The 14869-nt window shown below is 37.5% G+C and overlaps 1 protein-coding gene across 1 annotated transcript in view; it reads left to right on the top strand.

The window, feature by feature from the left end:
* Positions 1 to 14869, top strand: part of LOC107556591 (centrosomal protein of 112 kDa-like) — a 182007-nt gene that overhangs the window by 130265 nt on the left and 36873 nt on the right. The window contains exon 25 of the mRNA XM_016239723.1: positions 4795 to 4857. Within this exon, the coding sequence (XP_016095209.1) occupies positions 4795 to 4857 (63 nt within the window). The remainder of the gene's footprint in view (positions 1 to 4794; positions 4858 to 14869) is intronic.

Here is a 14869-nt window from a genome sequence, read left to right as displayed (position 1 = left end):
TGTGATTTACTGACAATGCGCACATTTAAGAACACAGCCAGATCATTTCCATAATGACCAGCGCAAATTACCGCCTGCTTTTTTTTTTGGGGGGGGGTTAAATAATAGCGCAAATACCAGTAATTTGACGAGCGCAAACGTTAGCAAATTGCGATTTATTTTAATACTCTCCTCCCATAAATGTTGCGTTTGAAAGGGAATCTCCTACAAATGCATATTCAATAAGGTCAGGCTCAAAAAAATAACTGAGTCCACACCTTTTCAGCGGGAAATCCTCACTGCGCATCTTTAGTGAATCCTGACAGTGCTATTTTAACGCTAAAAGACGGTTTGCGCTGGCGCAAGCTATTTGTATATCTGGCCCCAAATACACTGATGGACAATAACAAAGCTTATAGATGACAATTATCTAATAATTAGTATTCTATATTTCCCCCCTGTATTTTCCTAATGACAGTTTTATGATTGTTTTTTATACTACGCACACTTCTTTCCCATTTTTATAACATAATATATATTATAGTTTCTGTACTAAAAATAATAGCGCAAATACCAGTAATTTGACGAGCGCAAACGTTAGTAAATTGCGATTTATTTTAATACTCTCCTCCCATAAATGTTGCGTTTGAAAGGGAAACTCCTACAAATGCATATTCAATAAGGTCAGGCTCAAAAAAATAACTGAGTCCACACCTTTTCAGCGGGAAATCCTCACTGCGCATCTTTAGTGAATCCTGACAGTGCTATTTTAACGCTAAAAGACGGTTTGCGCTGGCGCAAGCTATTTGTATATCTGGCCCCAAATACACTGATGGACAATAACAAAGCTTATAGATGACAATTATCTAATAATTAGTATTCTATATTTCCCCCCTGTATTTTCCTAATGACAGTTTTATGATTGTTTTTTATACTACGCACACTTCTTTCCCATTTTTATAACATAATATATATTATAGTTTCTGTACTAAATAGTATATAAATTAGCATTATTCATAAATTTTATTCATTTATTACCTGGAGATGACTTGAAAAACACATATAAACCATATATTGTCGCAATCGTGTGTGTATATTGTCTACATGTTTAATCAGTCAAATCGTTTCTGCTTTATATTCAGCTTAGCTGCAGCAATCGCTAGATGCTTTTGTCCACATTAAGGATTTCCTACAAGTTATTACTTCTGTCCAAGAGCGCCCTCAGGCTTCGTGTATGAATGAAACATATACTGCATGAGAGTCTTTAGCACTCTATATTGTTCACTTTGTGTCATTTTGGATATGAATAAAACGTCAGGTGACATGTAGACTTATTTTCACTGGCCCTAGAATACATGTACGTGAACACACCTGCCCGAAAAAAGTGTGGGGGACTAATTAAAATGTTATTAAAAGTGGGGGGACATGTCCCCCACATCCCCCGCATGTTGTACACCCATGTTGCCTAGGGGTGTAAACCTACACTGGTCTTACGATTCGGTTCGATTACGATTATCATGTCATCGATCATGATGCATCACGGTGCATTGACGATGCACTGCATCCTCAATTTTCAATTTTACTTCACATGTATACAACAGGGATGTGATTTTTCCATATAAATACAGATTTCCATATTTTCCGACCTAGCTATTACCTAAATAAATTGCGAAAAAATTGTTTTCTAAAACATCATGGACGGAATGATCCTGAGAGTGCTGCATGAGCTCGCGGCGCCATCTGCAAGACAGTTCAAAGCGTTCAAATTAATCAAAGCGCCAAGCGAGTAGAATCAGCGCTGAAACGTGTGACTCGACCCAGTGACTTTTTATGAATGGCGGTGAGAATTTGAGATTGCTAGTGCTGTCATAAAATTTCCAACGGTTGTGATGTAATTATATAATAGGCTGTAGTCTGACGCGCTACATGTCTGCTGTTACAGTACTGTTTTTATTTTCGATTCACTGTTAGTGCTAGCTGTGCTTGGTTTGAGCCGTTTTAATTTGCATTTGGAAATGCAACATTCGTCATTAGAAACGTTTATAAATCTGTTGTTGTTTACAAAGAGAAGTTTCAGTTTCACATAATCCTTCACTTTACTTTAATAATAATAACAATTCTATATACCTTACTATAATATAATATAGTACTTTTTTATAATATATTATATCGTTATCATGATTATTAAGTGCTGCTTTTTATTTTTTACAGAACAATAATACGTATTATTACAATATAAGATATATCTTTTAATGTGCTAAAATATATATTTTTAATAATAAGTGCTGGGGCCGTGACTTGTGGGCGTGACGTGGGGCGTGGTCAGATTTTCCTTCTTTTTTGTCTCTAGCTGATCACATGCCTGATACAATTTTGTCAATAATTACAAGCAGTCAGATATATGAACTAAACCTTTAATTTTACCTGCTCAAAGAAAACATGCTTCTTGAATGTATCAAACATCAAACAAAACTCAAATCTGGGCACAGAAGACAAACAGGAGCATTTAGAACAAATACACAAACGTTAATACTAAATACTTGGCACTGACAGGCGTTAACAGCTCAGGGTGAAAATGGCTGACGTGGTTTCTCAAGTTAGGGGTATTACCCCCTGCATATTTTATTTGTGCGTGGCATGATTTACACACAGCGTGTGTCTTCTCCAGGTCGTGCTTACCAGGTTGTTCATAAAAGCCGAAATGTGCACAGATGTCGGCTTTTAAAGTAGTTGGAGCATTTTTAATTACGCGAGTCTCGCCTCCCTCCGCCATTGTATGCTACCGCGACAAATGACATCAGAAAAGCATCAGTATGTTATAATCGCTTATGGCCTATTACTGAACCGATACCGAATCGTCCTCGTCTGCATCGCAGTGCATCGTAGAAACGATTAATTTCGACAGCCCTAATGTTCACGCTGCTCTTCCATACACCAAAAACATACAGTGACCAGGCATTGCACCAAAAAAGTTAATAAAAGTAGCATAAAATTAGTCTATACAATTTATGCCCTGTGTTCTTTTATCTTTGTGGGAGCCCTTTTATGGACTGGCCATCCGTCCAGGATTTAGGTCCGAAATTTAAGAATGGATGTCAGGCCTCTGCAATATCTGTCCTCTTGGATGTTCATTCTATAGAAAAGAGACGCATTCAGCTGGATGAACATTCAGATAAACATATCCTTTTGTATTCAACAGAAATAATGTCATAACATTTGGACGACGTGATGGTAAATTTGAGTTTTCAGTGTTGGTGTAACCGTTCTTTTAAGCATGAGGAAATTCATTAAAGGCAGATATTTGCCATTCAAAATGTCATTCACACAAAGTTCCCCATTACCCATTGGCAGAATTAAGGAAGCGGAGGGTCTCTATGGCAACACAAGCAGCAAAAAACAAGGAATATCCTTTTTATAGATGCTAGAGTTGCCTTGTTTCTCTCATCAGTGTAAAAGGCTCGAGGGGACATACAGTGACTGACAGGATAAGAGAGAGGGAGGGCCCGGGATGGATCTGCTTGTGGGTTTGCTGGTCTGTATGTATGTGTGTGTTTTAGCAGTAGCTTATGTGTTGATGCCTCCGGCCCAATGCATCAATAGCATCAACCTCAACATCGACTTCACCTGAATGTGCATCTGATCACTTTACATATTTTACTGAGGGCTTTTCACACTAGAGATTTGACATCAGAAACTTGAGTTCATTGTGTTAGGGTGGAAGCCGTGTTGTCAACATTATGTGGACTTTCCCAAGATTAGATCTTAAAAAACTACTTATGTATTCTGGTAAAATGGATTTTTGCAAGTCACATCTGATTGGCTCAAAAGAAATGTAGGTCACACTTTTATGGGGCTTTGTGCACCAGCCAAGCAACTGCCATTGAAAGGAATGAGAATGCTAATGGGTAACTCTCCATCTAGGTATGTGTTGAGAAGATTTTTTGTTATCCATGACCCTACCTTACCCTATATTAGACATCATTGGCCAAGACAAACTGTTTGAGTCCTATCTTTACAAGTTTATGATAGGTAGGAAGCGTTACAGTGGTGAATTGCTACTCTGAGTGCCAACAAACAACCAGCAGTAAACTGCTTTTTTTTCTCTCTCTTACTAGTATGGTCGCACTTTATTTTAAGGTCCAAATGTCACTATTAACAAACAATTAAATGCAACTTTTGCCTCAATAAACTCCTAATTTGCTGCTTATTAATAGTTAGTAAGGTAGTTGTTAAGTTTAGCTATTGGATAGGATTAGGGATGTAGAATATGGTCATGCAGAATATGTGCTTTATAAATACTAATAAACAGCCAATATGTTAATAAAAGGCATGATAATAAGTAACTAGTTAATAGTGAGAATTGGTCACTACACTAAATTGTTACCACTAATATAAGTTTGTTAGTGAGCAAGCAACAAAAGCGCATCTGACTCTTCACAATGAAAAAAAATAAATAACCCTCGTATAGTCATTTATCTCTTTGTTTTTTGTTGCTTTTCATGTTCTTGCCCTTAAAAGCTTGGTGGGGGGGTTTTTTCATGTCATATTCTTGTTTTGCAGATAACGTTGTGATATTGTTCTCTCTCTTCCTGTTAAGTGGTGATAAGTTGGCTTCTGATGAAAGGCCCGTGTGCTGTTGTGGTGTCAGGCCTGGCCCTGAGCCCAGAGCTCCAGCCACACGCATGCCAACATGCCTGCCAGCCGCAGAGGTCACGGCAAAGCGACTCCCCGCGCTTCCTGCCAGCCGATCCGGTGTCATGTGTCTGCACTCTCTGTTTCTAACACCCTCCTCTCCTGTGTTCTCTTTCATTACAGACCAACAGCAGGTTGAAGCATCTTGAGAAGGAATATAATCAGAAGCTGGCCAAGTCTGCACAGGTAAACACGATTGTTTGAATGTTCTGAGGGAGCTTAAAAGGAAGGAAAAACACTATGTCCTGCTTTTCAGTCCAGATAAAACGGGAAACTTTTTATGCGTTTTGCCTGATTGTTTACACGACAACGGCATTTTGGGGACTGAAAACGCATATTTTTGAAGACGGGTTTCAAAGTGCAAGTTTTTGAAAACGCCACCGTTATCGTTTCCGTGTAAACACCCAATACATGAATTTTTGAAAACGGTGACGTCATGCGTGTGCGTAGTATGTTTTAGGTATGTAGACATGCACAGTACGTGTCGATTTTAAAGGCAAGCATGAACAAACATACACAACAATGGCGGAGTACATGGTACTGTTGTTGTTGCTCAAGAGTTTGCTAATGCTTCTTCAGCAAAGTGTGGATTTACTTCACCAATATTACAACCAACAGAGGAGACGCATTATATACATCATATAATCTTCACTTCCCTACAGGTACTGTTTACTAACAAGGTGACAGCGCCAACTACTGGCCTGGCATACGTATTATAGCGTTTTTGGCTATTTTCGCGGATATGTGTAAAGGGAATCGTTTTGAAAACGTTGTCGCGTTTACATGAAACTTTTTAAAAACGCAAGGGAAAACTTTTTCTGTTTTTGACTACATCATTGCCGTGTAAACGTAGCCTAAGTCATCATTCAGTGCAGCAGTGTTCCCAGAAATCATGTGTGTGTGTGTACAGTAAGTGTTTTTTTTTAAAGAAAATTAATACTATTATTAATATTAATTATATTAATACTAAAATAAATTAATACATTGTTACACACAAAAAACTTTTAAAAAAATGCTATTTTAAACTTTCAATATAATAATAGAAACTGTTAAATTTTAATAATATTTCACAATATTACTATTTTTACTGTATTTTAACTACAAAACACCGCATAAGAGCGTAAGATATACAGTGGGTACGGAAAGTATTCAGACCCCCTTAAATTTTTCACTCTTTGTTATTGTACCAACCCCAACATTTTGAATAGGTGTGTACATATGATAAATATATTTATGTAAAATACTGCTGTTAATTACTGATTTCATTCACTTATATTAGTTATAGAGTTAACATGTTCATTGTGGTATTTTTGTTTAATTTTGTAGTGTAGTGTTTTGTAGTGAAGTGTTTGGTGCTGTTGCTTTAAGGCAGGGGTGCTCAATTCCTGCAAAGTTCAGCTCCAAGCCTGATCCAACCCTTCCCTGTGTACCGCCAAAGCCACAATGTTAGCATTAGCTGTCACGCATTTTTGGCTAAAGGTTGCAGGCTTGCCTTCCAGTGGCTTTGTCAGGAGTCTTGTTTATTAAAGTGGCGCTGATATAACAGCTAAAATAAGAAATAGAAAATAGCTAAATCTCAAATGGTGGATCATTTATATCATTGTTATATATCATCAATGTTAAAGCATTAAGCCATTATAGACATAACAGTAACTCTGTAAAGCTTGAAACAATTGCTTTGAAACAATGTGTATTGTAAAGAGTGCTATACAAATAATACAAGTGCAAGATTCCTTACTAAGAGATGCTGAACAAGGAAACGGTTTTGGTTAAGTTGTTTACCTCACTATCACTATTGTGTTGCTTCAATGCTAGAAAGCTGAAAAATCAGCTATGGCTGCTGATAATACAGCAAGCGTTCACCTTTTCACTGTGTTCTGAAGTTAGATCATGTAAACACAGTATTATATAAAATGTCTATATTAACTACTACTCAGTCTCTACTCTAGCACTTGTACCCTAAAATACCACAATGCATTGCGTTGCTGACATCAGGTTCCCGTTCTCTAAACGATGATTTTCATGTGAGGGTCAAAGCATGCCATGACTCTTGTTTTGAGACGTGTTAAAGCTCTGATGCAAGTCATTTTAAACCAGATCATTTTTTGTTCCAGATAAATAATGTTGATTTGTTAAATGAATTATACATAAAATTTACATGTTTCCCAATCCAGGTCCTGTTGTACCCCCAACTCTCTAATAAAACACACCTGATTCAAAGAGACTTCAAGACCAGTTGGGAGAGACATCCAAAATATGTACTGTTGGGGGTACTTCAGGGCCAGGTTTGGGAACCACTGCATAAATGTATTTGGCAGGCACTTTTATCCAAAGCGACTTATATACATTGTGTATACATTGTGTGTGTATACATTTCCCCAGTTCATGCACTCCCTAGGAATCAAACCCATGACCTTGGTTTTGTTCCATGCTCAACTGTTTGACCTCCAAGAACATTACATAATTTACTGTAAATAGCTTCAATGTAGTTAACTGTCATTCCTACCATGCAGTACATTTTCATGTTCTATCATGTTTTAATTACTTGTGAAATAGAGTGAAAATAAGAGGTGTATTCTATCACATTCATTTTACTTTAATTTGAGAGGATGTTGCCATTTGTATGTCCCCTGGTACTGCTCTAATTTCTATAATAAAACACCTATTCATTCATTAACTTATATATTTTAACCGTCATTTCGCATGTTATGTTATTCCATCATTTATCGAACAGGATATTTTACAGACAGATCAACTGACACCATGCAAATCACATAATTCAGATCAGCAGGTCATCACGGATCAGGTGGTAATAGTTGTTTATGCTTTTGTTTTCCTATTTAAAATGTGCGAATTGAGTGAAAGTAGAGCTGCATGATTAATCGGAAATAACCTGGAATCGCGATTTTTTTTTTCTTTTCATGCGCAGCTTGTCAGTGAAGCACTGTTTTGTGATCAGTTGTAAATTCTTCTCCATCCAAAGGCCAGAGGGCGCTCTTGTGCTGAAACTCCAAATATGCCTCGCAGAAGTAAGGTAATGCATGTCGTTCCTGGAAAGATTGAACTTAATTCGACGCATGAAAATAGCCACAGAAGCTGGCATGGCGTTAAAAACAAACAAGCATTAATTCAACGTTACTTAACATACGACTATAACAATAAATATTTTATCTGAGTTCTTCAAGCCTTCTCATGTATTTTCTTTATAATAAAGTATATGCATAATGCAATGCTAATCGTCATAGTCTTTATCACTGCCTAGAATACTATGAAATAATATGTTACGTGCCTCATTCTGTGTTAGAAGCCACATCATCTCGCAAAAGGATTTTATTTCAAACACTCAACTGATGTTAAGGAGTGAGTTTGGAGTAAAAACGTTATTAAATGTTGTCCTTTGGACAAAAGGTTCATAAATGCTTCTCATGTTCAAAAATATGTTGTTTTTTCAAATGCACATTATAACTGACTCAATCATTTACTACTCAAGCATTTACTACTGATCACAAAGCCGTACTTCACTGACCGCACATAACAGCTTTCGCGATTTCATAATCACACAAGACCGAACAATTTAATCGCGATTTTGATTCGATTTCAGTTAACTTATTGCAGCTCTAAGTGACAGATTCTATTACTTATTTATAAAGACAGTAACTTGTTGCCACCTGCTGGTGTAGCGGTGTAACCTGCAGAAAGAGGAAAATTCCCCCTACCAGTGGAGGGATTCACACAGTAAAAAGTCCCAGTGCTGTTGGACTGTATATCAGCACTCTTGGACACCGCTTTATCAAATTCAATATAATGTGTCGAAATAATGATCCAGATATAATGAGGACATTCAGTGTGCTGCATAACAGGAACGACCCATATGTTAACTTTTTTCTTTCTATTTAGTTTTAGTTACAAAATTGAAATAACAGGAATGACCCAGCTACTTTTTTGATAACTTGTGGTGGACTGCAGATAATTACTTTATCAAGCCTGCTTGCCTTGTCTGTAGTAAACTACTTTAAGTCATGAGAGGCTTGTTAGGCAGCTTGGCAAACCACAGTGTCAGAGAGGCTTCCTCAACACGTTTTTCCCCTCTGCCTCAATAACACAACTTGCCCTCTGTGGTGTTGCAGCCAGACATGTGCATTTCGTTTTGTAGCCCCTGCTAATACTCATACTTGACACTTGTTGCCCACTCTCCGTTCCCGGCCGTGATTTCACACTCAGGACTAGTGGGTGTTCTGAGGGTGTCTGAGCTCTTATCTCTCCTCTATATCCCATACTGAGGCCATGTGTTAAACATTAAATTTAATCTGCTCAGACTCAACGCCATTACACTCGCTCAGGTTCAGAAGAATAACCTTCATTCTTCTCTGTGTAAGATTAGCACAGAGCTGAACTCCTGTAGATGTTTGGTCTGAGGTTGTGGGCCTGTCATAATTGCCTCGCATTACCTTAGTCCCAGCTCAAACGCTCGCTCTTTTTATTCCAGTTCTGTCCACAGCACAGAGCGCTGAACGTCAGGTTGACAAGCAGATGTTGTGTGAAAACACAGGCCTATTAAATTACACAATGCTTGACATCAAAAGAACACACTTTGAGTGTGAGAGAAAAAGAGTTCACAGGCGTTTTCCCAATTCTAAATAACCTCTGAGAGGGCCACTGATGATTAATTCCTTTTCCGAAGGCACAAAATTGGCATTCGCTGGATAAACATAGTTTTTCCTCTCTCTTGTTTCCCGCTCGCATTTGGTGGGAACACATCTTTGTTTAATACACATTAAATGTGCCTCCTCCACACCAAAGAACACAGGCCTCCGTTTGCTTACTCCTCTTGTTAAGCACTCTTGTTAGGAACAGTCCACCCAAAAGGACAAAAACGTAAAAAGTAGCATTATTTATTTAGTTCTTATTGTATTTTCAATTTGTGCTTTCAGTTTCATTTAGCGTTAGCTATCGCACTGTTGTTGTTAGTTTTAGTTTTTAGTTTATAATAGTTTATAGTAACTTGTGTCATATCAGTTGTAAATTCTTCTCCATCCAAAGGCCAGAGGGCGCTCTTGTGCTGAAACTCCAAATATGCCTCGCAGAAGTAAGGTAATGCATGTCGTTCCTGGAAAGATTGAACTTAATTCGACGCATGAAAATAGCCACAGAAGCTGGCATGGCGTTAAAAACAAACAAGCATTAATTCAACGTTACTTAACATACGACTATAACAATAAATATTTTATCTGAGTTCTTCAAGCCTTCTCATGTATTTTCTTTATAATAAAGTATATGCATAATGCAATGCTAATCGTCATAGTCTTTATCACTGCCTAGAATACTATGAAATAATATGTTACGTGCCTCATTCTGTGTTAGAAGCCACATCATCTCGCAAAAGGATTTTATTTCAAACACTCAACTGATGTTAAGGAGTGAGTTTGGAGTAAAAACGTTATTAAATGTTGTCCTTTGGACAAAAGGTTCATAAATGCTTCTCATGTTCAAAAATATGTTGTTTTTTCAAATGCACATTATAACTGACTCAATCATTTACTACTCAAGCATTTACTACTGATCACAGAGCCGTACTTCACTGACCGCACATAACAGCTTTCGCGATTTCATAATCACACAAGACCGAACAATTTAATCGCGATTTTGATTCGATTTCAGTTAACTTATTGCAGCTCTAAGTGACAGATTCTATTACTTATTTATAAAGACAGTAACTTGTTGCCACCTGCTGGTGTAGCGGTGTAACCTGCAGAAAGAGGAAAATTCCCCCTACCAGTGGAGGGATTCACACAGTAAAAAGTCCCAGTGCTGTTGGACTGTATATCAGCACTCTTGGACACCGCTTTATCAAATTCAATATAATGTGTCGAAATAATGATCCAGATATAATGAGGACATTCAGTGTGCTGCATAACAGGAACGACCCATATGTTAACTTTTTTCTTTCTATTTAGTTTTAGTTACAAAATTGAAATAACAGGAATGACCCAGCTACTTTTTTGATAACTTGTGGTGGACTGCAGATAATTACTTTATCAAGCCTGCTTGCCTTGTCTGTAGTAAACTACTTTAAGTCATGAGAGGCTTGTTAGGCAGCTTGGCAAACCACAGTGTCAGAGAGGCTTCCTCAACACGTTTTTCCCCTCTGCCTCAATAACACAACTTGCCCTCTGTGGTGTTGCAGCCAGACATGTGCATTTCGTTTTGTAGCCCCTGCTAATACTCATACTTGACACTTGTTGCCCACTCTCCGTTCCCGGCCGTGATTTCACACTCAGGACTAGTGGGTGTTCTGAGGGTGTCTGAGCTCTTATCTCTCCTCTATATCCCATACTGAGGCCATGTGTTAAACATTAAATTTAATCTGCTCAGACTCAACGCCATTACACTCGCTCAGGTTCAGAAGAATAACCTTCATTCTTCTCTGTGTAAGATTAGCACAGAGCTGAACTCCTGTAGATGTTTGGTCTGAGGTTGTGGGCCTGTCATAATTGCCTCGCATTACCTTAGTCCCAGCTCAAACGCTCGCTCTTTTTATTCCAGTTCTGTCCACAGCACAGAGCGCTGAACGTCAGGTTGACAAGCAGATGTTGTGTGAAAACACAGGCCTATTAAATTACACAATGCTTGACATCAAAAGAACACACTTTGAGTGTGAGAGAAAAAGAGTTCACAGGCGTTTTCCCAATTCTAAATAACCTCTGAGAGGGCCACTGATGATTAATTCCTTTTCCGAAGGCACAAAATTGGCATTCGCTGGATAAACATAGTTTTTCCTCTCTCTTGTTTCCCGCTCGCATTTGGTGGGAACACATCTTTGTTTAATACACATTAAATGTGCCTCCTCCACACCAAAGAACACAGGCCTCCGTTTGCTTACTCCTCTTGTTAAGCACTCTTGTTAGGAACAGTCCACCCAAAAGGACAAAAACGTAAAAAGTAGCATTATTTATTTAGTTCTTATTGTATTTTCAATTTGTGCTTTCAGTTTCATTTAGCGTTAGCTATCGCACTGTTGTTGTTAGTTTTAGTTTTTAGTTTATAATAGTTTATAGTAACTTGTGTCATTTTAAAATATTAACATTTGCGTCAGCTGTTTCAGTTTTAATGGCATTTTCAGGTTTAATTGCATTTTTCAGCTGGGTTGTAAGGGTTTCAAATTTTATAATATACCGTGCATCTAAAACTAAATTTTAATTGTGGGCATTTTTGTTTTGTTTTGTGGTCATAGAAATTATGGAGTGTTTATGTCATTTTTTGGACTATCACCTTGTAAGAAAAGCAATATGAACATTTTTGAAAATTTTACTTTTAATATGTCCGTTTGGCCTTGAAAGAGTAACCATGAAAAAATACACTTCTGCTGCTGCTGTGGCATCCCATAAGGCATTGCAAGGTTATATAGACAAGTGTCCTTTGAACTTCTGAAGCACATACTAACCTATGCCATCAACAGACATCTCTCAGATGTGCCCAAAGCAGTGGAATTGCATATGAAGTGCACCAATTAAATCCATACCATGCCATACATTGTCTAGAGGGATCTCAGCTCTGGCTCTGAGGGTGCACTGTACTAGAGTGTTTTTAATTAGCATTTTGGAAATCCAGCTCCTATTTGACTTAACTTTAATCTTGCTAGTGTTTGAAGCTCTCCAGCTAATGATGAGGCAAGGTGTTGTCCAAACAGAGCTTTGCTTTCTACAGCTCTCCTTTCACCACCGCCATCATATGGATATGTGTCCTAGAGCGGCTGCATTATTCATTTTTATGCATGTGCATATGAAGACACCACATCTCTGTGGTTTTCACATTTAGCTCGTTTAGCTTTAATATATGTTCAAATAAATTGTGTTGCTTCTTTTTCAAACATTTACAATAGTAACCACCAAAGTACCGTAGTTACTACGGTTACTTTTACTGTTTTGACTTGGATATTGTGATTGATAAATTGATCAATTTAGTAATGCACTACTTTAGTGCACACTACTTGAGTAATCTGATCAAGTTACAGATCACACCCCTACACTCGTGTCTTTTTAATGTGCTTCAGATCTATTTCAGTATGTCTGATTAAATGATTTTATTTACAAGTGGGTTTTTTGTTATGTATTTAAATAACTTCAAACCACTACTACATCGAAGCTAGCTTTTAATGTTTTTGGTCTCTTCTAATTCCTGATACCTTCTAAACTAGAGGTGTGATATTGGTAACACTTTAGTATAGGGATCAACTCTCACTATTAACTAGTTGCTTATTAGCATGCCTATTATTTACATATTGGCTGTTTATTAGTGCTTATAAAGCAAATATTCTACATCCTTAATGCTACCCAATACCTAATCTTAACAGCTACCTTTATATTAATAAGCAGCAAATGAGGAGATAATTGTGGCAAAGGTTGTAGTTAATAGTTTGTTAATCACGAGAATTGCACCTTAAAATAAAGTGTGACCAAAAACACTATAGACTTGCATTGAAGAATCTGACCAGAATACCATACATTGTAAAATGCAAGTTTTACGAATGATGCTTACATTTTCTACAGTAATTTCTCTTTTGATTCCAGTAAGTTCTGATGTGGAGTTACCACAGTTTTACTACTAGTATCTACTGTAGTAACTGTGGCGTTTTGACAGAAACTCTGATTAAATGCTGTTTATGTGTTGATAAAAACACACATTTTGATCCATCGCTGATCCATCTTTTCGAATGATTCCCTAACGTATCATTATGTCACTGAAGCTTTCAGTTCTCAATCTTATTTCGTTTACATACAGTATATTTTTGGTCCATATTGGTACATCAGTCATCCATCAAAAAGACATTAGGATGACCGTTTAAGACCTCGTAGCTACAGTGTAACGTTTCCCTCAAACTAAAGAGAAGCTTTAAAATGAAAGAAGATGTGCTGAAGCCATTAGGCCAAAATTCCCAAATATCAAGAGCAAGGAATAACAATCGAGGGATGAGCGTGTCCCTTCAGGCAAAAGACTTGATGCAAGAATCTGTATAGCCAAATAATTATTACCATGAGAACTTATGTTACCATAATAATGGGGCGTTTGGTGCTTTCATGTGGTTCGCCCACTGACAAAATAAGCCTAATCTCTCCCTCTGTGTGCGCTCCAAGAGTTCACTCCCAACTCCCACACAATGAACGGATTCCAGTAAAACCATTCCTCCGAACATTTCTGAGCAATAAACAATTATCTGTCTAGTTCTGAGCTGCACCGCTGCCCTGTGCAATGCTGCTACTGCCGCTGCTGCTCTCTTGGCTGCAGTTGAAATAGAATCTGAATTTGGACTGCAAGATTTCAAAGGGACAGTTTTTCTCATTTTCATCTCGCTAGAGCTTCATTAAACAGTCCGTCTTCTCTCTATGCTCCTCTGTTCTTTTTCGGTTTGGGTTGTGTGCGTGAAATGTGAAGAGCAACTGATGCAGGGGTGGTGATTTGGGATTTTATTGTACAGCTCTCATTTGGGCCTTAACAACACTGATTCTGACAGGACACTGGAAGGGCTAGAGGCTAGACCTTTATCTGCGCTTGACAGATTTTAACAGTCATTAAGTGTTTGCATGGACAACAAAACGATAACCATTCAAATCTGTTCATTATTAAAAGCCAATAATGCATTACATTGAATTTCATTGTTGACTTTTTTATGGTCTTGACACCGAATCGTAAATATTGCATAAGATGGCAGAATACAGCTAAACATGAAAAGTAATTGGGGTAATTGGCAAAAATCAAGTTTTGCTCAATACTTTCTTGCAAAAAACGCAGTTTAAGGTGTTGACATCCCACAACGGTGCTTATTATGCATAATCAGTGTAATCATGTCAAGTTTTTCAGTAGTGTGTCATTAGCTCGGTTATTAATATAAAATTAAAACAGTGCAGTAGCAATGTACAGTAAAATGCCGTTCAAAGGTTTGGGATCAGTAGCATTTTTTTTCTCTCTCTCTTCTGCTCATCAAGGTTGCATTTATTTGATAAAAAATACAGAAACAACATAATATTGTGAAATATTTTTCTATTTTAATATATTTTTAATTATATTTTATTCCTGTGATGCAAAGCTGAATTTTCAGCATCATTACTCCCGTTTTCAGTGTCACATTATCATTCAGAAATCATTATAATATGCTGATTTATTACCAGTGTTGAAACTGTTGTGCTGCTTAATATTTTTTGGA

The sequence above is a fragment of the Sinocyclocheilus grahami genome, unplaced genomic scaffold (assembly GCF_001515645.1).
Source record: "Sinocyclocheilus grahami isolate Dianchi unplaced genomic scaffold, SAMN03320097.WGS_v1.1 scaffold574.1, whole genome shotgun sequence".
Taxonomy (NCBI): Eukaryota; Metazoa; Chordata; class Actinopteri; order Cypriniformes; family Cyprinidae; genus Sinocyclocheilus; species Sinocyclocheilus grahami.
The sequence above is the reverse complement of the archived record's forward strand: the minus strand, read 5'-3'. Positions and strand labels throughout refer to the sequence as shown.